We start from the raw sequence: 25,906 nt of genomic DNA on the forward strand, positions 1-25,906 counted from the left end.
TGATTTTCACTTTATTTCATTATATCAAGCTTAATGCAATACTCACTTTCAATCACTCCAGTTATATCAATTAATACATAATTTTTATAAATTGCACAAGACAGATTTATTCATTAGTAGCTGTTTTTGCTCGTTTCCAATCAGACCTCAGAGAAAAAAGGGCTGTTTCACTTTGTCAACTTCAATCGTCTCCCCATTTCTATGTACTCGTCTACAGGAACGTGTAGAAATTGATATGGTATTTGGAGCACTCAGCCAGGCTCTGACATAAGGATCTTCATTGTTCCGCATGCAACAATCAAACGTTTTTATTTTACAATTAGTCTGAAGAAATTTCCTGCTTCATTTTTATTTCTCGATGTACACAACGTGAAATTTTTGTAATTCTGGAAACGATTCTCATTCCATCCTACCATCTTTCAAAGTTAAACTTCAACAGAAGTAATTACTTTAATACCCTCGATTGCAGTGCGAACTGCCAATTTAAATTTCATGGTTAAAGAAAAAAGAAAAAAAAATTTCCCTTGACCCCGACGTGATTTGAACACGCAACCTTCTGATCTGGAGTCAGACGCGCTACCGTTGCGCCACGGAGTCTCTTGTGAAGTGTGATGTACGTTAAACATATGAACAAAAGGATTTATTTCAACAGATCGCACATCTGTCCATTTGTTTCAAAATTTGACTATTATCACAGAAATCACGATGCTTCGTTGTAATTGATACTGGTCACAGCTACCAAATGTTAATTTTCAACAACGCTGAATGGCTTAACTAATCGAAGCTTCTCGAGAAGATAACGGCCGTTGGACGTTGGCTGATCCTCTGTAGATTGCGGAGTGTCAGCCGTACGTAAGATTATTCAACCGACGAAAGCTTGAGAATTGGGCGACATCAGCTGTAAATGAAAAAATAATAATTTAAACCAAAAATATATCGTTTTCATTTTGAAATGAACTCCTCAGCATGAATTTAATGACGGCGTTTCTGTCGTATCTCAGTAACATAATATATGTACCTATACCCCTTATTTATGGTTTTTCCAACAATTACTGTTGTAAGAGCGAACAAATTTTGATATTTCATGTTTATTCTAACTGGATTACTCGCGGGAACAATTGAATCAACGATATTCATTGAAATTCTGATAGACGTCAATCAATCAATCAATCAATACATGAAATGCGGCGACTCATATCTTTCAGTTTTTTTAATTTTACTAATGATTTGGATTTGTGAACATATTTCATTATAATTAACTCCAAAATTCACTCGGTGAAATTGTTTTCGATTTATTTGAAAGACCGTAATACAGTCTCGGTTACGAACGGTGCGTTACATTACAGAGAAATATTTGTTCAAAATGGCCACTCTAGACGAAAATGGCCTCTTTTATGAGCAAAGTGGTCCCCTTCACCAAAGCGTGGAAGCACGTGTTACAAGCATAGCCTTCCGTTGCCTAGCAACGTGACGCCATTGGCCAAGATACCTTGATAGGGATTCAGTTGGTTGTCTAAAACGTTGCTTAACTGTGAGTCCGTTATCGTTGATAACTGACTCGCCGAACAAAGTTTTACAACGCATGGAAGTATCTGGCTTTTTCTAAGCTGAAATTGAATTATCATCGAAGAAGATGAAGCCACTCAGCCAGTAGAGTTATCCTGCGGTAGCGATAAATCGCAGTAAATCACAAGACAACAAAATTCCAATCACATGCTTCGGCTTAGTACCTTAATTACTGCTCGTATTAAGTCAGCGATACGACCGATCGGCTTAAGGTACTTGTACGGTGTTAACCATGATCCTGGTGTATTCTACGTGAAGCTACATCCAAATGGTATACCTTAGTTTTCAACTAACGAGTGTTCGATTACTGCATTACCAGTTCTCATCTCCAATCAATCATGTTCGTCAGTTGTTTTTAGTTGTACGAGAAGTTGTTTTTTCTTATCAATAAATAACGTACTGCTCACATCACCTTGGATTATAATTTCGTCGGCAGCTACTCGGCACTCAATTCAAATAATCATTTATTAAAAACTCATAACAAAGTATTGCCGACATCAGTAGCTTTCAGCTCAATTTATTTATTCTACTTCATCAGATCGTGCGGTACTTCTTTACAAACAAAATGATCGGGTATTGGACATGTATGCCGTAGAAGTACCAAAAAAACACGAGGGAAAAGGATTGGGAAGACTATTGGCAGAGGTAATGAAAGATTACCGTGATTACATTCACGAACGATTGAAACGTAATCGCACGACGAACTAAACACGTGAATTAATCATCTTGTTCTTATCTGATTTAATCCTGATTTCGTCCAACGTTTCAGACAGCGTTCATTTACGTAATTGTTCGCAATTATCGCATGCACCTAACTTGTACGTACCTGCAACGCTATTACGAAACAATCAAGACGCAACAACTCAGTGCATATGTGGTTGGACCTCCGCACCTTTTAACTGGTCCTCATCCAGTGGCAATGTTTCCTACTGTAGAGGCCGATAGGCTTGAAGGCATGCCGGATCCTGCGGACACAAAGAACAGATTCAATAAGGACTAGTGTTGAGTTAAGGACTTGACATTTTTAGAGATGAAATAAGTCAAAAACTTGTTATTAGACCGTTAAAAAAAAAAAAAAAATGGATGAGACCGAGTATAAAGCACTGATACAGTGGTACTGCCGCAAAAAATATTATAATGGCATGTTAGTCCACGCGAAACAAGCGTGCGATGCTCATCCAGCTAGCGACAACTTGAAAATTTTACTCGCTTTGGCTTACGCACTGATAGGACAAGGCAGAGACGCTGCTAAGGAAGTTTCAGGATTAATTGGCTATGGAGATACAACGCTGGCTGCTTTATTAGTGCAAAGCTATGCTCACAGATTTGGCAATAGTATTGATAGAGGTGCATTGACTCAGCTAGACGCCCGTATCCGCGAAGATAAAAGAAAAGCTACACCTCAAGCACTAACATTGGCTGGCACCGTGCTGTTTTTACTCGGTAAAGTCGAAAAAGCTAAGGAATATGCTGACCGATCATATAAGTTAAATCCTACGAATATGGATGCGCTATTGATCAAAGGATGGATTAGTTTGCACCTACCAAAAGAGGGGAGCGCAGGAAAATTCACAGATTACTTCGAGCAGGCTCTGAAACAAGACAGAAAACATCTTAACGCTTTACTTGGCTCTGCAAGCTACAAAGAACAGAATGGAGACCACGAAAGCGCGATATCTATACTTAACTCGATCATAGTTCGATATCCAAAACTGTCCATGCCGTTGATAGAAAAAATGTCCAACCAATTGGCCATGAAAGATTGGGAACAGGGGCTAGAAACTTCTAACAGAATACTATTACTTGATTCAAACAACACAAGCGCTGCAAAACTTAAAGCTATAGCATCGCTGTGCAGGGACGGCGACTACGCCGAAGGGTTAAGATACTTGCAAACATTTTTCAGATACTTGTTGCTATCGGAGCCTAAAAATATACACCTTCTCATAGATGGAGTGCAATTATTCTCTCGAGTAACTGGACGGGATCCAGCCATATTAACAGAGCTGACAAAAATCACTGAGAAATGTGTACAGCAAAATCCTCAGAGCGGTGAATTGATGGTTGAATTAGGGAACCTGAATGTATTCATGGGAAAAATCAAGGATGCCGAACACTGGTACCGCAGTACGGTACGAATCGACGAATCTTCGCTGCCAGCATTGATGGGACTGGCGCATTGCCAGCTACTCGACACTTCTTCAGGGGCGACAGATTTGGCCAGACAGCAAATTGACTTTCTCAGAGAGATACAGGTAAATGCCACAAGTCCCAAAATTCTGTACATGTCAGCTAAATTGAGCAATCACGAGCCAAGTATAGCTGTAAATTATCTGGACATGGCAGCCATGATATTGTTGGAAGACTCTAAAGGTATTCCTTACGGATTTGAGTATCTCAAAACTTTGAATCCAGATTTTTGTTTGGAAATTGTAAAAGAGTTCTTGATATATTTACCAAGCACGTCAATTGGCAGTGCTCCGGAAGAGAAGAACTCGTCAAGCGATACGTTGAAAAAGCAGTGCTTGAATATACTCGAAAAAGTTTGCGACGCTTGTCCTGGCTTAGCGGCAGCTCTGATGTTGTTGGGAAAAGTCAGATTGCAAAATGGGGACTTTGACGGAGCTTTGGAAGCATTGAGAAAACTACTAGATTCGGTTGATCCAACCAGCGCTCCAGGTCACTTGTTAATGGCTCAAATTCTCGCTCGCCAAGGAAAGTATCAGCAGGCTTCGCAAAGTTTGGAAGTTGGATTGAGCTACAATTTTAAAGTCAGAGATGATCCGATGTACCATTTGATCATTGGACTGGTCGAGAAAGAAAATGGAGACCTGAATAGCTGTATTCATAGTTTGCGTGTTGCTATGTCGTATGCCGGTCTAATGCCTGGCGAGGGTATATCAACAACCACTTCGATACCCACCGCAGACAAGGCGACGCTTTACCTTGAGCTCATATCTGCTTATAGTAAAGTCAAAAAGTATAATGAAGCAATTTCACTTATGGCGGAGGCTACGGGGGAATTATGTGGCACTGTTGAGGAGAGTCGCATAATAATCGGAAATGCTGAACTCTGTCTGGACATGGGCGATGTAGACCAGGCCATAAGTCATTTGTCAAGAGTTCATCCAGGTCAGCCTTACTACTTGCAAGCGCACACAAGACTCGCTGAAATTCACCTCAAGTGGAGAAAGGACAGGAATGCTTTTGCCAAGTGTTTCAGGTGAGATATCGTGCGAACAAAAAACTAATCCGGGGTTGAAGTCGGTAGCGTTAATTTAACGAATGACTGGAAAAAAAAAACACTTTTTTGCAACTTGAGTATTATTCTGAAGTATTCGAGTTTAATAAACATGAGTATACTAATACTGATTGTGAGAAATAATGACATTTCATCAAAATGCATCATTGGATTGGCGTTACTTGCTTCCACTATTAATTTCTCTCATCAATGACACTGTAGTCAGGACGGCTAGGTGGTCTAGTGGAGTAAGTCTCCGGTAAAGCATCTCTAGATACCAGGTTCGATTCCTAGCTCCGTCGTTAATTTTTCAACTCACCTGAAAATTTTCGAAATTGTACTCCTTCTGTTATAAATAAACCAGCTTGTACGTAACCCACCATCGTTTTTGCAATCAGAGAACTAGTCGAGCACTCTCCTGGTCCGACAACATACAGCATGCTTGGGGATGCCTATATCGCCATTCAAGAACCGGACCGAGCGATAGAAGCCTATGAACAGTCCCTGAAGAAAAGTCCATCGGACAAAATACTGGCTAGCAAAATGGGAAAGGCACTGGTCAAAACACACCAATACGGAAAGGCAATAAATTACTACAAAGAAGCAACGCGCCAGGAAGGTTGCGGTGATCTGAAATTGGATATGGCAGAATTGTTCATGAAAATGAAACAGTTCGACAAAGCGGAAGCCACTCTTGCTCAAGAGTTGCAAGTTAAGTCCTTTTGACGGAAATGAGTATTGGCTATACACATCAGTTTCTCGTCCAATGCCCAAATTCTCACAGCGATTTGTGATCGTTTACAGATTGTCGCAATGCAAACGACCTACAGAGCTTAGAACTGCGAACAAAACAGCTACTGTTACTGGCCAAGGTTCGTAAAAGAGCAGGCAATACGCAGGCAGCCCTCGCAACTCTGCGTGAAGCCAGAGAAAATCAGAGTAGGGCTGTTCAGAGAGCTGCTGTCACGCCTGGTTCAACAATGCAGAAGGAGTTGCTGGCTCAAATATGCTCGAGTATGGCGGAGCATGCTTCATCTCTGAGAGATTTTGACCAGGCTATCGTCTACTACAAGGAGGCTTTGAGTCATAATTCTAGTGACACTAAAGCTCTGCTTTCGCTCGCCAAGATTTACATGCAGGTATATATGACGTGTTCTACTCAAACGTAGCAAGCCTCGCAAAGAAATTTATGCCAGATCACATGACCATATTTTTTGCAGGTAAACGACCTGGATCGTTGCGCTCAAAACTGTGCAACCTTACTAACAATGGATCCGAGCAACGAGGCAGCACTGGTGATGATGGCTGATCTGGCCTTTCGCAAAGTGGATTTTGAAACTGCTGCGTTCCATTTTCGTCAGTTATTAATTCGTCAGCCGACTTATTGGACAGCGCTGGCAAGACTGATAGAAGTTTCTCGTCGAACAGGTAGAACAACGAGGATCCAATGTTAATTATTTTTCTGCGAGCGAAGCAAAGTTTTCATTAAATAAACGAAAGTCGTACCCTAGGCAACATGGATGACCTTCACGAGTGGATCTCTAGGGCAGAATCTAGTATAAGTGGTTCAAACCAAGAAGCTGGCTTCTCTTACTGCGCCGGTCTATTAGATTGGAGACTTGGCAAGCTGAATTCTGCGCTTCGGTACTTTAATGCTGCTCGACGAGATCCGGAGTGGGGTCAGCAGGCCATCTACAACATGATTGATATATGCTTGGACCCTGACGATGACTCTGCGCTAACCAATGATACTTTCAATGAGAGTAATTCTGAGTACCAAGATTCAAGATCACTGGCATTGAAAACAGCTCAACGATTATTGCAGGTACCATATTATGATACATTTGAAAGAGAGTGACGTTTCAAAGAAATTCTATTACATTGCAAAGAAAAGTGCCGAGTCATATTCAGGGAGGTGGGAATCAGCAAATATACTGAAAGTTACGGTAACTAGATAGTACCTAATAACTTTTTCAAACTTAGCAGTGTTTTACAGGATAGTGACTATCTATTAATTAGGTAATATCTAGATGAAGATACAAATATTCGTATACAAGTTGTCGATAAAAATGCTTCTAGATAATATAAAAGATAGTTTTTCAGGAAATTATCTCCATAAAATGTAAGATTATCTATTTAAGATTAAAATTAAATCTAAAATCATATTTTCGGTACATGATTTGTTATGTATTTTGTCTCATAATCTATACTCGCTTTGCTGCACATGATTTGTCATGTGATTTGTTATATATTAATGCGTATCCAAATGTTAAATTACATGATAAAATACATCGGAATTTCGGTAATAACGCTGTGTGATCCATTACAAAATAATTTTCATTAGGCACATTACCTGATAAATTTCAGGCCTCCAAAAGTAAGTCGAAATAACGTTAATTCCAATAACTTTGTACCCAGGAACTGAACCCAAAGGGAGGCATCCAGGAGATGCTGACCCACCGATTGCTGGGTGATTTCTTCCTCTTGGCGACGAAGCAGAAGGGAAACATTGAGCGTGCCCTACAAGATTGTACAGCTCTGGCGAGCCAGGATGCGCTCAAGGATCACGTCGGTCCAGCGCTGGGCTTGGCTACGGCTCACATCCTGCTTAAGCAAACGCCGCGAGCACGCAACCACCTCAAGAGAGTTTGCAGGAATGTTTGGTCCTTCGAAGATGCCGAGTACTTGGAACGCTGCTGGGTCCTGCTGGCCGACATTTACGTCCAGTCGAGCAAATACGAGCTGGCCAACGAGCTACTGAAGCGCGTTCTTCAGCACAACGCGACCTGTGTACGAGCCCACGAATTGTCCGGCTACATAGCCGAGAAGGAACAGAATTATCGCGAGGCCGCCGTCCAGTATTCCCAGGCCTGGAAGTACGGAGGAAGGTCGAAACTCTCCGTCGGCTACAAACTCGCCTATTGCCATATGAAGAGTAAGGCTTACGCTGACGCCATTGAAACTTGCAACGAAGTGTTGAAACAAAATCCGGATTATCCACGGATAAAAAAAGACATACTGGAAAAGTCTATGAACAATCTGCGAACTTAGTTTTACAAATATCATTCTACCGAAAGGCAATAATTGCATGCAAACGAGATTGTACCGGGAGAATTCCTGGAAATCGTATGATTTCAAAGACGCTTCGCCGGCAGATAGATCTCCGAAGTTACGTACGAAGTATTTTACTGCGTGTAATATGTAACTACGGTTGCCCATTTGTCTCCCAACAACTGCAAAAGAATAGAATTTTTAATACGATCCATTCCGATTTCTTTATCCGAAAATTCGAATAAAAACGAATTTGAAGGAGGACGATCCGAATAGCTGCGAAACGTCCTTCGAAATGTTCGTTTTCAGGGAATCCTTCCGGTATAGTTGATTATTAAATGAATTATTCCGTCCACTGTAATCGTAAGCATTAATCGCTCATAAAACTGAGGAACAAATATTCACTGCAACGACGTTTAAAATTTCACTCCTGACAAATAAAATGCGATCCGATTGAATTTCATTCTTTTTTATTTTCACTAGTGAGTTATGAAAATTTCTGCCATTACGAATATTTGTGGAAATTGAAACATTTTGTATTATTTCGTACAAAATTGTAAATATGCATAGTTTTTCGTAAAGAATTTTCAATATTTGTGTTTAAAAATTTTAGTAGCTTGTAGATTTTTTTTTTTTTTGTATAAAAATACAAATTTTCATGAAAATCTACAAGTTTTTATGAAAAACTATGCGTATTCACAATTTTGTGAGAGAACAATTTGTTGCACAAAATTGTACGAAGTGTCCCAATTTTCTGAAAAATTCGTAAAAAATCGTAGACATAATTTTCACCACGGATTATACGTCAGCATATTGATGGTTCGAATTTAATCACCACCAGCTGCTGTCACAACAAATTACATGAATCAAAATTATAAAGTATACCTGTAAGATAAGGCGAATACTGTCTTGACTATAAATATTTGACGATACATCTTGATATGACATGTACGATTACACTAGTATCCGCACGTCGGCTGGTGATGAGGAAGCGTGGATAATGCAACGAAATGTATACATGTATAACTAAACGATATATCTACTTATTGAATCGAGTTTGAAGTGTCAGTTAGCTGCAAATAGATATGTGAAAGGGCTGCTGCGCAATTCGCGTGATTTTATTCGTTGGGAATTTCGGTGATTGCACTCAATTCGTTTTCCTCCAATATCTATTTACAGTTGAAATATATCAAACTGTTGAATTGCTCCGAGGCATTTTTTTCACACGTTATTACCACGGGATTCTTGAAACATTGATACGATGTTCGTTTAATTTTATTAACTCTATATGCTACTTGATTACAGTAATAAGTAATATTTACACGTTGAAAGTGACAGTTTTACATCATACCTATTACGATTATTACGTTATATTATGTACAATGACAATTTTGTTTTAAATAAATCAGATAAGATTAAAATATGTATGTGTATGTATATCATAGATTTAACGCGACGATGTATTTCAATCACTTTACATACCATTATATGTATACACTATTGGCTATTTGTGCATGCTCAAATATTTTGTTTGATTCAAAATTGGTAGTTGACAACTTATTCAGCAAATAGGAGCGAGGAATATTCCCCTTGTATCAATAAAAGTAACTTTTCACTGTGGTTATTACTCTAAAATGACACGATGTAATATGAATAAATGTCCATCAGCTTGCACGAAGTTTCCTGCGCCTTCGATATTAACGAACTTAATATTTAAATCAATCGCAGCTGATGTAATGTTTCCCACATATTTTTTATTTCAATATATAACAACCGAACTTTGAAATTGTCGAAAATTAAACAGACACAAGTCGCTAAGATCGGAAACGAATTTTTTTCCACTCCCGAATGTATGGTGTACGTAATTTTTAACACCCAAATTCGCGAATTCGTCAGTGTTGTACGTTGCCTACATATTTTTATCAAAGATAATTATCTTCGATAAATTCACCTTACTTTTTATGTTACATAGAGATAATTTGGGTCAAGTTTATCTTTAATTTTCGTTCAGATGAGCCTACTTTTATCTCACTGATGTGTAACAATCTCCCGTCATTATCGTCATCTTTTCGAATATTCAGAGATAAAAATAAGGATAATCTTGTATCTTTCATGCCGGTTACAGAGACAATTAATTTTTATATGCATAATCTCTTCATACTTTCCTCTAGACAACGAAACTCATTATCTTGTACGACACTGGCAATTGCGTATATCCATCAACCAGTGGCTCTGTGCTCAAATTTGTCTACATAGTACGTGTGCTGTTCAGAGATCCAAGTACATAATTTGGGTAGCTGAAACGGCACCGCAAGCTGCCAGCATGCATGCCACCCATACGACTGCTGTTGTCGTTCCCGAGACGCTGACTATGGTCCCAAGACCACAGGACAGGAGGAATTGCGCCAGGAACACCATCGACGAAACGATCGCAACATCCGTACCCAGGCCTCGGACACCGCCACTTTGAACGGCAATCCCATCCAACCCAACCTCGAACTGTAGAAGATATGAAATGGTGGTTTTATTAGGTATTTATTATCTCCACCTAGAGTGGAGAGGATCGATAGAGATCACGGAGTAGTAGGAAACTAGGAAGGAGACAACACTCAGGCAGCTCTCGGCTCAAAAGTTGGTCCAGTTTCTCGGGCAACGGAGGAGGAATTTCCAAAATGCGATTCAAGCGCCTCTTGCGGTCTAAGCCCGCGTAACGCTCTCCCCTCTTCCTTCTATGATCTTACGATTCGGATCTAATGTCGGTTGAGGTTGGAAAAGCAATTGCTCGGTTTTCACTGGTTTTCACTCACATCAAATGCGTATTTTACGAATATACGGAGTGTACTTGTAGCACGGAGGTTTATAGGTTATGAAAATTTCACTTTTTTTCCGTAAGAGGCGCTTAAATCGCATTCAGACAATTCGTCTCACGTCATCTGAAAACTGGGGAAAAGTTTTAGCGCAGTGCTGTCTCCCTCTTACTACTCCGTGAGCGACGTATTTTTTCCCGATTAATAGAGTATAATCGATTATTTTTCTTCAAAATCGGTTTTTGTTTCCTACTCTCATGAACGCCGCGATACAGTATCAATTTATGTTATTGAAATATCAATTACTATCATTCTCTTATTTACCAAGTACCTATTTGATACAATAAGCGAAAGATGAATGAATATTTTCACCTGAAATTGAAAAATATTTTGAATTAAACTACAAATCATCAACAAACTTTTCCGCCATTCAGTCTACGTATTGAAATAAACGAAATTTTGATTTTAAGTGCACCGTTTCAAAAAATTACGAAATAATCGTTTACTCGATTAATTTCTATCGATTCAATCGAGTCCTGTTGGATAATTTTTTTTGAATCGATTATTTTTATATTACCAGCCATAGTTACGAAATAGGCTACCGGGGTGAAAATATTCTTTGAAAAATTTTATAAGAATTTTGGTACAAATTCACCAATTACGTCAATCAATAAATTTTCACAATAAAATGAGCCGTATTTATTTTGAAAGTTAGAAAAGGCCTCGCCTTCGATGATAATCATCACATCGTCAGTCCGCCAAAGAAATATCTTCATTAAATCATCTTCTGCATCTCGCTTTGCAATTCAACACGTTGTAACAGTATGGAATATTTTTTTATAAATCTGTTAACTGACATATCATGTTGAGTAACGTATAGTTGAATTTTCTCTCAAGGTTCACCGATTTCGTTCGATTTACTTCCGAATTCCTCACCGATAAACCGTCGAGCTGTATATTTTGGAGCTTGATTGTCGGAGATTGACTTCTGTTTGATTATTTATTTATTTTTTTTTTTCCCCCTTTTTTTCTTTCAGAGAATTATTTTCACCGTAGCTGCGTCTACTGCGTGTGGGCTTATATTACCGTTGACGAAGCGTGATAATGGGCAATCAGCAGATACGGCATTGTGAAGAGTGTCGAATACATAACGCCGGCTGTCCACGAGAAAATAATTACACCCACCGGGTGTTTCGTTAACGCCATCATCATCATTCCCGTACTGTAGAACAGCAGTCCACATATATACACTTTCTTGGCTCTGTGGATGACCCGAGGAATGAATTAATAATTCTCTTGTTATTTTTTCGGAAATTCTCCTAGAGTAGGAAGATTAGTATGCAGTTAAAAATGAGTTAATAATTTTGGTTTTATACCAATGTTCTTTCCTATTCAACTTGCGAAACTCATCAAGCTTATCGAGCAGCCGATCGACTGCTTTACGCTTGACCGAACAGTGAGTTGACAAATTATTTGAATTGATGTGTTCGCTAGATGAAGATTTGGATGTAACTTATGACACAGATTTAGCAAACGCACAGCCGTGTTTCAGAATGAAAAGCACATCTGCGCTCAATATAAAGATTGGATTGATTGAATTTAATAACCATTAATCACCTTGTGATGTGGTAAGCGTATATTTGATTCAAACGAATTAGTGTGCCACTTTCCTCACGTCGATACAACACAAATTAACCGTAACTTGCTGTTATACCAATTAAAACTCACAGGCGTCAAACGAACATTGAGCAAAGGACACGAAACAAGTAATGATTCAATGACATGGCGAATGACCTCCGTTTCACAATGACGCAGAAAATGTTGAGTATGATAGATTTTATGACTAAGACTAACTTGTAGCGTTTAATGAGTTTCTCAATGACGAGCGAGTAACAGGCACATGATAGGGAGTACATGGACATTCCCCAGCACCCAAATCGAACCCCAGATTCGTAAAGTTGTCGTTCATTAGATCCGTCAGAAGCCTGAAATGAAGATTGCAAAGAATTGGAAAGGAACGGGGTAGAATTCCGGAAACCGCGTCACAAAGCTAAAACTGCTCAAAAGGACGCTTAACGACCCATTTTTTCATCTGGGAAATATGGCTTACGATTATTATCCAAAATATGTCTTTCGCCACATTGAGATGCAAAAAATGGGTTATAAAACATCGTTCTGACATCACGTTTCACTCTTGAAAAAGGTAAGGAAGGGCTTAACTTTGAGTAAAGAAATTAAACTTAGGCAAAACATCAGTTTCGAAAGGTCCGAAACCCGATGCTCAAAGTTAAGAAAGTGCAAAATTTCGAAAGGGCGTAACTCCGAAAAATCAAAGTTCCAAAAGTGCGAAAATGAGATAATTTAGAATTCCGAATGATCGAAGATTTTCAGTTCTGTGCATTTCTGACTTCGTACAAGTTCACCACTTTGATCGTTCTTCCTTTTGGATTTTCGATATTTTCACGTTCGGAGTCATGTTTATTCCGATTTTCGATTTTTCTGATTTTTTGCACCCACTCATTGAATAAACTACGCTGTGTGAGTGTATTTTAATTTCCAGAATTCCACTCTATCGAAACTTCATTTTTCTTTACTTTTCGGAACATTGCTCTATCGTAACTTGAATTTACGAAATCTTGGATTTCGGAACTTTGAGCCGTCGGGTTTCCGGCCATTCAAAACTCTGTCGTTTCCCAAAAGTTTGATTTCTTCCAATCTACTCATTAATTTCCGATTAATCCTGACCTTAGGGTCACCACCGTAAACCGCCTCGCCAACGAAATCGGTGAAGTAGAGAGAGTAGCAGACGTGTGCCATCCAGCAGAATAGATTCGTCAAGCACAGCATCCTCATGCTGTGAGGCATGTAGAGTATCGACAGAAGATACTCTCTCAGAGTTGTTCTGGAATTGGCTTCGGCCCCGTCGTCCAATTCGTTGTTCTCGATCGCCATTGATGCCTCCGGAAGCACGTCGGGAATAATGGGAACAGCGCCAGGTCGCTTCGGACGTTCGTCGTTGGGAAGCTGCCTGAGGATGAACTCCTGAAACCGCGGATACGTTTCATTTTTATGTTTCAACTTTCTCTTTATTTCATCGTCAACTAGCCTCTGCGTTGTTTCCAACGTTCGTTGGATCCTCCGTCTGCGTCAGGGTTCCGTAAGACGTGCACTCCTCGGCTGCAATCTTGTCCGACTCTTCCGACTTTCTGCTCTCAGACATCTGCGGAGAGAAGTTTGCGAACGGTTAAAATCAGCGAGAAAATCATCAACGAACAGAATATCGTCATTGCGGTACTAGATACTCTTATGACGGAGAAACTATTCGTTTATATACAAATTCGTCTAGATAAAATGTATTATCTCCATGATTGACATTAGATTATCTTTATTTCCATCTGTTTAGTGAAAAAAATCAAAATAAAAACGACAAAATTTGTGTAAAAGGTATGTTGTTACCGTGAATAATTTTTTTCCAAAGCAACGATAGCTCGATTTGGTTATAAGAATAAAGTAAAAACTAGTCGAAGCAAGAGAATGATTTTTTTCGTCAACGTCAAAGGGAAAAAGAAAAATGTTTGCTAGTCTCATGGTAAAAAATCCTTTTTCTCTCGGAAAGGTTATTTCCATTCAATTAATTTATAAGAAGACAAAAGGCGAATTTAACTATGACAATAAGACACCTAATTGTTCTGGATAAATTTATCTGACAGAGAACGTATAACAGTACCGTCGGAATATCTTCATCGTTACCTTCTGATCGTGGAATCGTTGGTACTGATCCCGCTCGAGAACCTCGAGTGGAATTTCCTTGAAGCTGGTTATGGTGCAAAGTACGCATATTACGAATATTATCGTGATCAACGTGAAGGTCGCGTGAAGGTGGCCCCCCAGCATGACCCCGAGGGTTGTTGCGTCCCAGTTGATGCCCCCCAGTCCGTAGCCCATGAAGCCCCCCAATCCGGCCATGATTGTGAAGGTGCTGAGTCCCCGGGCATGATCCTCTGCGTCGTGGGCACGTGTAAGGTATAATCAGGGTTTTAAAATGGTGCGAGGTTTATAATCAAGTTACAATTAAGCGGTAACTGCCCAATGGAGTTAATTAGCGAACCACCTCAATAATTGAGGGGTTGAGAGAGCAAGTGCAGGGCTGGTAGCAGTCTCCTTGGTCGGAAAAAGTGAAAATGGTGACCAGGAATATTTGAAAAGTCACCATACAGTGACCAAAAACTGATTAAAAAGTTAAGTATTTCGAAAAATTTGTAGATCTAATTTCGGATTAGTAGTACTTAGGTACTGATTAAATCACTAAGTCAGTTAGTCAGTGATTAAGTAATAGGAATCTGCTAGAAAAATTCTTGAATTAGCGACTATTCGTCGCTCTCGACGAAGCAGAGCATATTTGAGATTCACCAGTTTCTTGGGAAAAAAGGCCTGAAACGAAAAATAATTATTTCTCAATTCTCTGATCCGTACAAATACTTTCTCGATAGTTTACAAAAATGGCTCTTCTCTTATTAGAGTGAAAAAAGTATCACGTTGAACTAACCAGGAACAGATAAAAATTAGAACAACGTCCAGAACAAAAAATGTTTTAAAAAAATGAGCATGCTTTTACTTCTAAGTACTGGGTTATGAATGCGTTTTTTTATACGTTTCTCAATAAGATACGATGAACGAGAATGGCATGAATTTGAGTTCATTTGAAAATAATGCTCGTGCATACGTGTATAAGTGCGGAAAAAGTAAGAATTTTTGGATTCATCGGGAAAACCGAATCTTCAAAGCCTTTTCCTTTCGAGACTTTTGGGGTCCGGCAAAGAATTTTCTGTCCTTACACGCGGAGCTGAAGCTTTTAAATTTTTGAATAATTTTGCATTTCCGGTCCACCCTAATAAACAGGATATAGGCATTGAAAAAAAAATCTCGATCATCGGGATACAGTTGGAAAAAGTGACTTATCGCAGAATGGTGACAAATAAGTGTGTTTTATAAAAAAAAGTGACTAAAAGTGATGAACGTGACGCGCTACGAGCCGCGCCAGTGGTGTAGGTTTAAAATTCAAGTTCAAGAAGAATATGCATAAGTAAGCATAAGTAAGAATTTGCATTTGCGATTAAACAAGGTAAAAATTTTTTTTTATCCTAAAAATTTAGGCCAGACTGATTTGTACCACTTGCATATCCAATCCCTCAACTTCGAGTTGCGTGAAAGTAGCTGACGACGGCGCGGTGAAATTGGATTCGAAATTTGTTTTCATCGAAGAGGAAATTCGATGCCTACCTGGAACCGTGACGTCCAGAAGATAGGCTCTTGCTGGGCTTTGACAGGCGTCAGCGTCAAAGTCAAGGAGAACAGTGCCGAGTATTGTGAAGAATATCCCCCAAGAATGGGACGATGTCGGTGACGAGTGCCGGTTTTCGTCGGTAGAATTTGTGCCCGAGGTCCGATGCCCCAGAGGAACGGTGTGATTGGCAAACGTCGGGGTGTCGCCGAAGGCGTATCCCATGTTTTCGCCGTTGGGGACGAGGATCAACCCTGGAAATTGAAGCCCCGAGTCTTACATCGATCGCACCTCAGGCCTCACGGATAGTTTCACTCTCTCTCCCTCTCTATACTTCAATTCACGTACATTTTCACGTGAATTAATATTTATAATAATTATATAATGTCAATCAAGGTCGCGACCGTAATATTTTCAGGTTCTAATTGGTTCATGATTCATGCTATTCTAATTTTGTTAAATTTTGTTCAACCCCTCGAGAACATATTGGGTTATACTGACCTACACCTTTTTGCTTCTGAAACAAGTAATTCTTTTTTCAATTTATTTGTTTTTTTTTTATTCTTCCAATTTATGAATTATATTTATACTATGCTATAACACTCTGAGATAGTAAAAGTATACCGGTGAATTTTTTCAGGTAGATTGGACTAGTAGATTTGAAATGGCAACGCGTGAAAAATGGAACAGGGTCATTTTGACCCAGAGTGTTCTCCACCGTCGAAAAAAATAATTCTCTTCTCGGAGGGTTGATTATATATCTATAATTTTCTTCTTCGCATCACCGTTACGGTGATTTCTAGATCTTGCATTATTTTTCCTGTATTTATTTATTTATTTATTTATTTTCATTTGCAAAAGGCTTGCCATGGTTAATAAAACTAATCAACAAATTAATCGATCGATATCTCTCTCTCTCTCTGTCTCACCTATGAATACACCAATGGCCAAGAGCAGGATGAACGGCCTTCTTCGTCCCTGTCGTATTCTGCAACGGTCACTCACGCTGCCGAGGAACGGGGTGACGAAAAAACCGACCAGAGGACTCAGCGCCCAGACCAAGGTCATGTGCTGGTGGTCGACACCGATCTTGAGGAGCGTCGGTGATACGAACGCGGTTTCGGCCGCGTACGAAAACTCGATTCCCATTACGGCGGCCGAGATCCGGACCAGCTCACCCCGCGTTTTTTTCCTAAATTTTTCGATGCTTGTTTCACGTTCTTGTCACACTCAATTACGGGTGTATTAAATACCAGTAAATTCCCGAAGAATTGCAGCACACTTGACGATCAATTATTCAATGCGATCGGATTTTGTTTTAAGTGGTTAGGGCGGCTCAGAGGTGTGAAAAAATGGTTATTTTGAAAAAAAAAAAAAAAACAATGTGTTCATTGTAGACCAAGCTATCGCCATATTTGTTGTAACCCGTCTCACAAGTAGTGCTTTCTGATGACCATCGTAACTTTTTTTCACAGGTCCGTCCAAAATCAATCAAACAAGAAAAAATCATCAGTTCAAGTAGTTAATGCAGCCCGATTAGAGCTTTTTTTTCTGAAAATAAAAATAAAAAAAAAAAAATGGCGGCCTCTGATAATTTACTTGCGAATTTTTGAGGAAAAAAGCAATTGTCTATTGCTTGTAAAAATATAAGTTGGGATTAGAAAAAAAAAAAAAAAAAAAAAAACACAATCCTACGAGCAGGCACTATTTTTTTTATGCCCACAATAAACTGCATAAATCTCATTTATATCCATCGAGTGGTTTTTGAACTACAGTGGTCACGGACTTTGAAAACACAGTATCGAAAAGAAACGGGTTTAACGGAAATCGGTCGCTGAAAGCTGCCATCCAGGGTCATCTAGCCCTTCAGTTATTGCATAATATCTCGGAAACTGTTCGTTAAATTTAGTTGAAATTTTCAGAGAATATTTTCGAGGCATCATACTTTAAGAAAGCGCAAAAGAAGAAATCGATTTTTTGAAAATCCTGAGTTGCTCCAACTCCTTGATAAAAACTATGTCGATCGAACTTCATTCGTATTTCTTTTAATCTTATTTTTTTCATCCGCTATGATCGATAAATAGAAAGCATTGTCATTGACTATATTTAACATCTACCATCTTGCGGTCCTTGTGATACCTCAAATACGGTGAAAATCGATTTATCTATTTGAAATTTAGAAACGGTTTATAACTTTGTTTATCCTCTTTGCCACGACATGGTTTGTTTTGTTTTTTTTTCTGTGAAAAAAATTACAACAGTCTTGCGTTGAATTTAGATTTTTAGTCATTAATTGACAACTTCTTCATTCAATTATCACAAGAAAATTACCTTTGCAAGAGAAGTGGGATTGTGGGATAGGGACCCTAAAACTATCCAAGTATGCGTTGTCTCGAAATTTGAAATAAATTGATTAAGATCGATTCACATACTTTTGAATAAAAGGCGTCCTTATCGAATTGAATAATCGAATGTCGAGATGTATAAAGTCCCGAGACTCAGCCCATTTTTCAGCAGTTCATTCGTACATGCATCCTATCAAAGCGGTTCTAACGCACCTGTATATGTGCGAGTAGTCGTCGAGGGTCTTTTCCAGCTTCGGAGGGCCTCGGATATGGTTCAAAAAACCTTCGATTCCCTGATCCAAGGGAATACTCTGTTTCCACTCTTTCCAACCGTTCCATTTCTCACCAACTTTATCTCGGACACCGTGAATTCTACCGGCCAATCCCTCGTACTCGTGCAGTTTATCCACCATTATATCCGACTCTCCTTATACGACCCTGAATAAAACAGTTTCAAACGTCGAGTAACAGCTCCGTATAAAAGCCCAAATTCGATTGACCTCGAGAAAAATTTAATTCAAATGGATGGACGCTGCTGCTCCGTAGTTATAACGGTTCTCATGCTTTCCGTTCACTGTCTCTTTTTCTCCTGACAGTAAAAACGATATTATTCCGTAGAATTGAAAATCTGAATTTGTGAAGCGTAAAATGATACATTGAATAAATCAAAAATGAGGAATTTGAAAACTTTTAATTGGTCGGAAATTCCTTATCTGAGGTTTCTTGGTTTGCTTTAACCGAATCCCCGATTAAAATGAATGGAAAAACTGTAGGGGATACGAATGAAAATGGCCTAACTCCCGAGAGTCTGCTAATCGGATTGAGAATAAAAACGCTCGAAAACCTATCGAAAGTGAAGAATAACATTTCTTTTAGGTTCAGGCTTCTTTGAATCGAGCAAAGTGTTTGCGAAAGTTTCAGGGTAGAAGATATAAGAAAACACTGGCTGTAACTGCGATTAGTGATTCACGTGATTATATTTTTGTGTATTTTATTCGTTTAATAACAATGAAACATTAACGCTAATTCTTTCGATCGGAATAAATTCAATCAATTTTGCTTACGCACCAGACAATCAGATTATTTTTAATGACTTATTGATCTCATTTACACGCTATTTCTTTTACTGATTTTAACACCTAGAGGGTGATTTTCACAGTTCTGTCATATAATAGTTGAAAATATAATAATGACAATACGCACTTGAAATAAATAAAACATGAAAAGGTACATCGTCAAGAATGTGAAAGTCATCACGACATGTGAAAGTCCAAAGTTTCCAGCCAGAGACTGATAATTATATTTACTTAACGTTTGTCTCGTCGATGTGTAAATAGCAGTAATTCTCAAAGCGACATTAACACGGTAAAAAAAAAAAAAAAAAAAAAAACAAAAAGCATTGAAAGTGAATTGGGGCGAATACGGTATACCTGTTGATCCGGATTGCGATAATCCAACGGGATTACGCGGCAAATGAAAGTATCCGCAAGTCTGAATGGCGGGGATGGTGTAAATAAAAAGAGCAGAAGAAGAAAGGAGAAAAAAAAATGAATAAAAAATATGCCGGCAATCAGTTGCGTTTTTCATTGATAGTAAGAAAAAAAGTTTATACTACAATTATAATTTTAATGAATAAGGGAATAAATGCGCGCAACGTAAAAAATGCAACAACCAACCTGGATTATCGCTCTCTGATATCCCGTGTCTTCAATCCATTTTAAACCGCAACGTTGCAAATCAACCGGCTTCTCCCTCCCGAATATTACAAGATCGCGTCACTCTTCTTCCGCAGCTAACGTCAAGGATTACGTTCAACCCTGTCGACGGACGCTGCTCGACTACCAACCCCGAAGCTCACCCCACCCTCGAATCGAGCCGGTGTTGCGACGTCGCGACGCGCTGCAAGTTTCGCGTTATTCTAACAAGAACCGATGCCTGTGTGAGTCTCTCTACGCGCTTTCAATGTTGGAAAGAACTTGGCTCGATATTTTATACGTGCAATCGTAACACGAACCATAAAGATTTCGTTTGTTTCAGTAATGATGGAAAAGTTTTTCGTTCAAAGAATGTTTTCTTCGATGGTGCACGATGAAAGTTTGCTCAATATTTGGCAGGGAACAGTCTTCGCCTGTTTTGTTCTTGTCATTTTTTACTCATTTTTTTCACTCCCTGGTCCAACGAAGATACCGTATATTAAGTACATTCTACGATAAAAAAAAAAAACAATTTATATTGTAGACAGTCGTTTCAAGCGTTCAATGTTGGATGAAACTTGGCTCGACATTTTGTACGAACAATCGTAACACGAACCATAAAGATGGCTTTCGTTTTAACGAAAGCTCGTTTGTTTCAACAACAGTGAAAAAAACTGCGTTCAAAGACTTGTTTGTTCAATGTTGCACGACTCAAGTTGGCTCAATATTCGGCAGAGATTAATTTTCACCAATTTTTTTATTTTTTTTTTTATTCTCATTCTTTCTTATTCTTTGGTCGAATGTAAATACTCTAGGTACAATACGTATATCGTACAAGAAAAAAACGAATACATGTTTCAAAGATTAAGTTGAATGTTTCCCCGGTGCAGTGAACAAAATTAATAAAAAAAAAATAAATAAAAGTACAGACCTTCCTCAGCGGATGCTAGAATTGCGTGAAATTGCAGGCGGAATGTCTGCGGCGAACGATTTTGTTATTTGTTTTTCGTTTCGTTAATCCCGTTTCCTCTTCTTCCTCGACTTCTCTCTGCAAATACTCGAACTGGCGGCTGCAGGTTGTGTCGATGCAACAAGTACCTGCAACGTGGACCATTCCATCCTCGGTTGACCTGCTTGCAGTTACAAAGATACCTTCATCACCTCTGAAATACGGTTGCTTTTACGTATAATTCACTCACTAACAGAAAAAAGAATTATTCCGAGTACGTCAGAAAGTATTTCCAACGAATTAGAACTTGGAATTTCTTATTGTTAATCGAAATAATCAATTCAACTAATGAGTTAGTGAAAAAAAAAAACATTAATTCCGCGAAAAATCACTGATAAAATTTTGCAGAAAAAAATCTATGGAACTTTTGTTGAAGTCGTGAAATATTCAAAATACGTACAGAGTTTATTCTTATGGAGGAGGAGAATTTTTGAAACTTGATTTATCCAACGACTTGTTTTTGTCGAACGATGAATTTTTTTTTTTTTTTTTCTTATTTGAGCTTTATAGCGTAATCTTTACGGTGTATAAGGAATCGCGCTAAATCTTCAGCTGCGATTTAGCGAAGCTGAAAAATTAATTAGTCACAAAATGCCGGCTGGATTTCTTACGTCGTAATTCTCGTTACGAACGAAGGAAGCACAAACGCGGAATGGATCGAACGAGTATTTTCAACTAATAAATGAGCCATCGAGAGTTAGATTTCCAGCAGCAGTAGTCATATACATATACGTACAATTTCCTTCATGGAAATTGCCGCAGCTTTCCTTCCAGCATTATTATTCAATGAGTGAAATTTTTTTTTTTTTTTCTCATTCGCAGTTTACTTCTTATCGCACGGGTAATGATCATTACAGTGGTACGTATTACGGAGATTTTTTCTGCTTTATAACGTGTAGAAAGTAAATCAATACCTATTCGATTGTCGAGTTGCAGCGGTGCTAAATGGGATGATTAAAGTCGGATAAAATGTGTACCTCTCACAATCAGCCGGTGTTTCATCGCCTCAATAATTGTTCCTCTTTCCTCCAGATAGCAATCGCTGTTAAATCTCTGGTGACTTCATTGCCATTTACACTTGGAGCAAACACCTGGGACTCTCGCCCTTCGCTTCGGACTCTTTCGACGTTGTTTCGTTTTTATCCGCGATGAAACCACTGAGAGAAATTTATGTAGGTGATAAACATTCGAGTCGGATGGCAGAGAAAAAATTTATCAGAGGTAACAGGGAAGCTCGGTTTACACAAATCTTTGTTGTACGAATACTAAGAAATGGTCTAATGGGTTCGTAAATTTGGATTTTGAATTTTAAAGGGATTAACCGATCCAAAATTCGTTATTTTTATCAACTTTATTGTGAAATAGTAAGATTATCGTGTTTCTAAGTTGCGAAGATCTCTTTAACAATTAAAAAATCAAAAATATTGGTGGAATAATACAGAATAGCTCAGACATCGATGTTTCGTTTAAAATTCCTTCAAAATTATTCAACACATCTAGCAGCTTCGTTAGATTTCATTCTACGATAGATTATTTTATTCGGAAGACTATTCTCAATGATTTCACTGAAACACTTTACTTTTAGTAATTAATTTAACAATATCGATTATGATCAACAAATCTAGGAGATTAATAATCATTTTAAAGAGTCTTGAAAAGAAACACTGATATCTATAATCTTTTCTTCTAATTTTTTATCTCTCGCGAATACATCTGATTTGATAAATGCTCAATTCACGAATTTTCCGTGATAAAAATTGTTAAATAGTACAAATTTTTCGGAAGCCAAGTTCCTTAATCGATGAAGATTCGATGATGACGTCGACGCTACTGCAAATTAGCGTATACCTATAACGGTATACGGAAAGCACTTGGAAGAGTCTTAAATTATTAACAGTATAGCCGTCACCCAAATGAAGTCTTACAATCTGGGTCTTGCCTAGAGCAGCCTTGGCTAAGGCTCAGTGTTACATGTTGGAGGTAAGGTAACGGCTGACAGTTTTTTTTTTTTTCTTTTCGTTCCCTGACGCATAGGAAAAATTGACGATGCGTTGTTTCACGATTCTGTACACCTATACTGATTATTGTTTACACGTTAAAATAGTTATTTATGCATGGATTTTTACCGAAAAAAAAAACTATCGTGCCATTTTATTCTATCTGTACGCTTGTTACTTATTAATTTTCCCTGGTAATAAACCGAGGCCCAAAAATTTATCCAGATTATTTATCCTCCAACATTCGACTCGATTAATTGGGTCGGATTTCATTCCGAGGACAAACCGGAGAAACAATTGAAAGAGAAATTTCTCGAAGCATGGCGCAGAAGCATCAAAGCCTAATAACGACGAGGACGACTCCGTTCTACCAATCGGATTAAGTTGTATTCTGTAAAGACTGAGACGCAGCGTCGCTGATACTTTTCTCTCCAGATTCCCTCATGAGGCAAATTCCATCTTGGATTTTCCGCGGAAATAAATGAGCAGGAAAAAGGGGAAGCAATTATTTTCAAAGGGGATTGATCGCATGTAAAAAAAAAAAAAGAAAAAACAAAAAAAAGAATTTCAAACGCGGAGTAATAACTCTGCCGTAAATAATATAATATTTCGTTAGATTGAATTTCGTCTAATCAACAAAGTGACAAAACGCTATATAGGCGTTTGAAATTAGACTAACGACTATGTAATAACTCGGAGTTTTGAGAACATCGAAAAGCGTTTCACGATAGTCAAAATTATTCACGATAATGTTAAACGAAAAATTTGTTTTTATCTCAACGAAGGGAGTCCCGGCCTATTTTTGTAATTATTCGATCCGATGATCGATGTGTCACAGAACAAGTTCGACAATAGTTGAACACCTGCAGATCGTTAATGTATTTAAGGTCAATTTAAAGAATGGTTTTACTAAGAAAAACAACGAGAGCAAATTACTATTGTGTGAGGTGTTCGCTTTATTGTTTACAGCTAAGCTAATCGAATTTGATAGTGAAAATGACCATGGATAAGATTACGACCTCAATTGTCTTCTCTCCCGAAAACTGAGCGAACAATAGTTCGCTGGGTCTGACAAACATTTCTCTGAATAAATCAGTATAATTGTTTTGAACAAATATAACAATCGGATAGATGTACCTTCGATTAAAGTATCGGACGTACAGTCGAGTGAAACAATTTATACCAGAAACGAGGACGTGAACTGAGTTTGAAATAACGATCGTTTCTTATAAGATTTGAGAAAAAATCGAGACTCCGCCAAATCAAATGAACAAATAATGGTCTTAATAACTTTAAAAAGTTCGCATGATTCCTATTTTTTCATATTATTGCGCCAATGAAATCCATCTACGCGCTCAACCTTACGACTCGTTTCATTGCCTGTACCAACAGCTCGAAACAAGTGTTTAATATTGATAATATGTTTCTCAACAAAGCGTCAAGGTTCACACATTCACGCAGACAATAAATCCCAAGTGATTACTCGCAGATAATTGGACGGTTTTCCTCGCGCATCCTGAATCTCTGACTAACTATTTTCATTTTTTACAACAATCGAAAAATATAGTTCTAGGTAGAAAATGAAAATTAATTTTCTACCTGCTACCGGAAAGTCTAGTATCCGTTACTATTCTTTCTCATCACGATCACTGTTACTATATTTTTTACTGTAACAAATGAAATTTTTCTCAGTGTAAACGTGTGATTTAGAAACATAAGGCATGCACCCCAAGTCTTATTCCTTCCCTTCAAGCAGCGCACACGTGAATCCGCACGAATGTCACAGTGCAAAACTATCGGCTTTCGCCAATCTGGGTTGCCCTCAACGATCGAAGAAGAATCGGACCGCGTCCTGATTAAGGAGTTTGTACCAACTCAAGAGGCCGAAAACAGGCGATTTTTCAAGAATTTTTCACGAAGACATATTTCAATTTATCAATATAAAAATTCATCCACACATTGGGGTAGCATTGAGCTTCATTTTGATAGTTTTTCATTTGTAAAAATAACGATTTTTAAAGTTGCTATAACCGATCTCCGGGAGCACCTGATAAAAAATAGCGTTTTGCGGCGAGCAAGATATATCTGGACTGGATTTCACCCGAAATGAAAATGCAGAAAGATTCAGTTAATAGAAGGTATTATCTGGCTTCGTTCGAAGAAATGAGTAAAATATTAATTTTTAACGGAACAGCGGCTTTTCAAAAAGAAAATTTCAATTTTCCATAAAAATTTTCGCCTTGATTTGTATATAAAATGGAAAATATTTATCTTCGAGAAAATACCTTCTATGAAGAACTGAAAAATATATTCATAAAGCTTGTGTACAAAATTTGAGACTGATCGATTCGGCCGTGTCCGATAAATCCTGCTCACCAGCTTTGAAAACATAGTTTTTAGAAAAACGCGTTGAAAATTTCAAAAGCTCTTTATACCCTCCAAGGCGTCTTTGAATATATTGGCGTAACTTCGAGAATATTTGTTGGATCGACATGAAAATTTTCGTGTATATACTTGAATGTATATACGTAAAGAAACAGAAATTAGAAAAAAGAAACTCGATTTAAAAAATTCAGACCGCATATAACCCCTTAAAAGATCCCGAGCGGATGGGTGAAAAATTTGTTACTGTACATTTTTGCCAGGCTGAAATTAGTAACGTGGTAACGATTTTTTTTTTCCTATCAGCTGGTACTTTTTACGCGAGATACAGATGCATCGATTCTGTTTTTAGCAAACCAGCCGATCAGCGTCAGCCCGAAGCCATCAATTTTCTCCAGTGATTCCAAGGCTGGGCAGCTGCTGTTACGCAGCGGGAAGAAATCCCTATTGGACGATATTGAGTCAATTTATTTGCAATTTAAAGGCTACAAGCCCTGGTTCACTTTGAGCTGCTGCACGAACGATCACCCGGA

At 38.4% G+C, this 25,906-nt stretch overlaps 3 protein-coding genes and 1 non-coding gene across 4 annotated transcripts; 2 read left to right on the forward strand and 2 right to left on the reverse strand.

Annotated features, from left to right (window-relative positions):
- Positions 1-525: 525 nt before the first annotated feature.
- Trnaw-cca lies at positions 526-597 on the reverse strand. Its single transcript has one exon. It is a non-coding gene; the product is annotated as a tRNA-Trp (tRNA).
- A 901-nt stretch (positions 598-1,498) lies between these two features.
- On the forward strand, positions 1,499-2,566 carry LOC124179476 (protein NATD1). Its single transcript, XM_046563878.1, has 3 exons — positions 1,499-1,837; positions 2,105-2,211; positions 2,336-2,566. The coding sequence occupies exons 1-3, from the start codon at positions 1,714-1,716 to the stop codon at positions 2,564-2,566; spliced, it is 462 nt and encodes a 153-aa protein (XP_046419834.1). The 5' UTR covers positions 1,499-1,713.
- On the forward strand, positions 2,515-9,536 carry LOC124179472 (tetratricopeptide repeat protein 21B-like). The gene is made up of 6 exons (XM_046563869.1): positions 2,515-4,789; positions 5,206-5,519; positions 5,612-5,946; positions 6,028-6,235; positions 6,319-6,632; positions 7,226-9,536. The coding sequence occupies exons 1-6, from the start codon at positions 2,646-2,648 to the stop codon at positions 7,856-7,858; spliced, it is 3,948 nt and encodes a 1,315-aa protein (XP_046419825.1). The 5' UTR covers positions 2,515-2,645; the 3' UTR covers positions 7,859-9,536.
- LOC124179473 (proton-associated sugar transporter A) lies at positions 9,116-20,140 on the reverse strand. The gene is made up of 10 exons (XM_046563871.1): positions 19,968-20,140; positions 18,505-18,729; positions 16,876-17,138; positions 15,946-16,200; positions 14,416-14,666; positions 13,772-13,885; positions 13,411-13,707; positions 12,520-12,650; positions 11,752-11,926; positions 9,116-10,357 (listed from the first exon to the last, which is right to left on the reverse strand). The coding sequence occupies exons 2-10, from the start codon at positions 18,702-18,704 to the stop codon at positions 10,127-10,129; spliced, it is 1,917 nt and encodes a 638-aa protein (XP_046419827.1). The 5' UTR covers positions 18,705-18,729; positions 19,968-20,140; the 3' UTR covers positions 9,116-10,126.
- Positions 20,141-25,906: the final 5,766 nt, after the last annotated feature.

Source organism: Neodiprion fabricii, chromosome 4 (genome assembly GCF_021155785.1).
Source record: "Neodiprion fabricii isolate iyNeoFabr1 chromosome 4, iyNeoFabr1.1, whole genome shotgun sequence".
In the NCBI taxonomy this organism is placed as follows: Eukaryota; Metazoa; Arthropoda; class Insecta; order Hymenoptera; family Diprionidae; genus Neodiprion; species Neodiprion fabricii.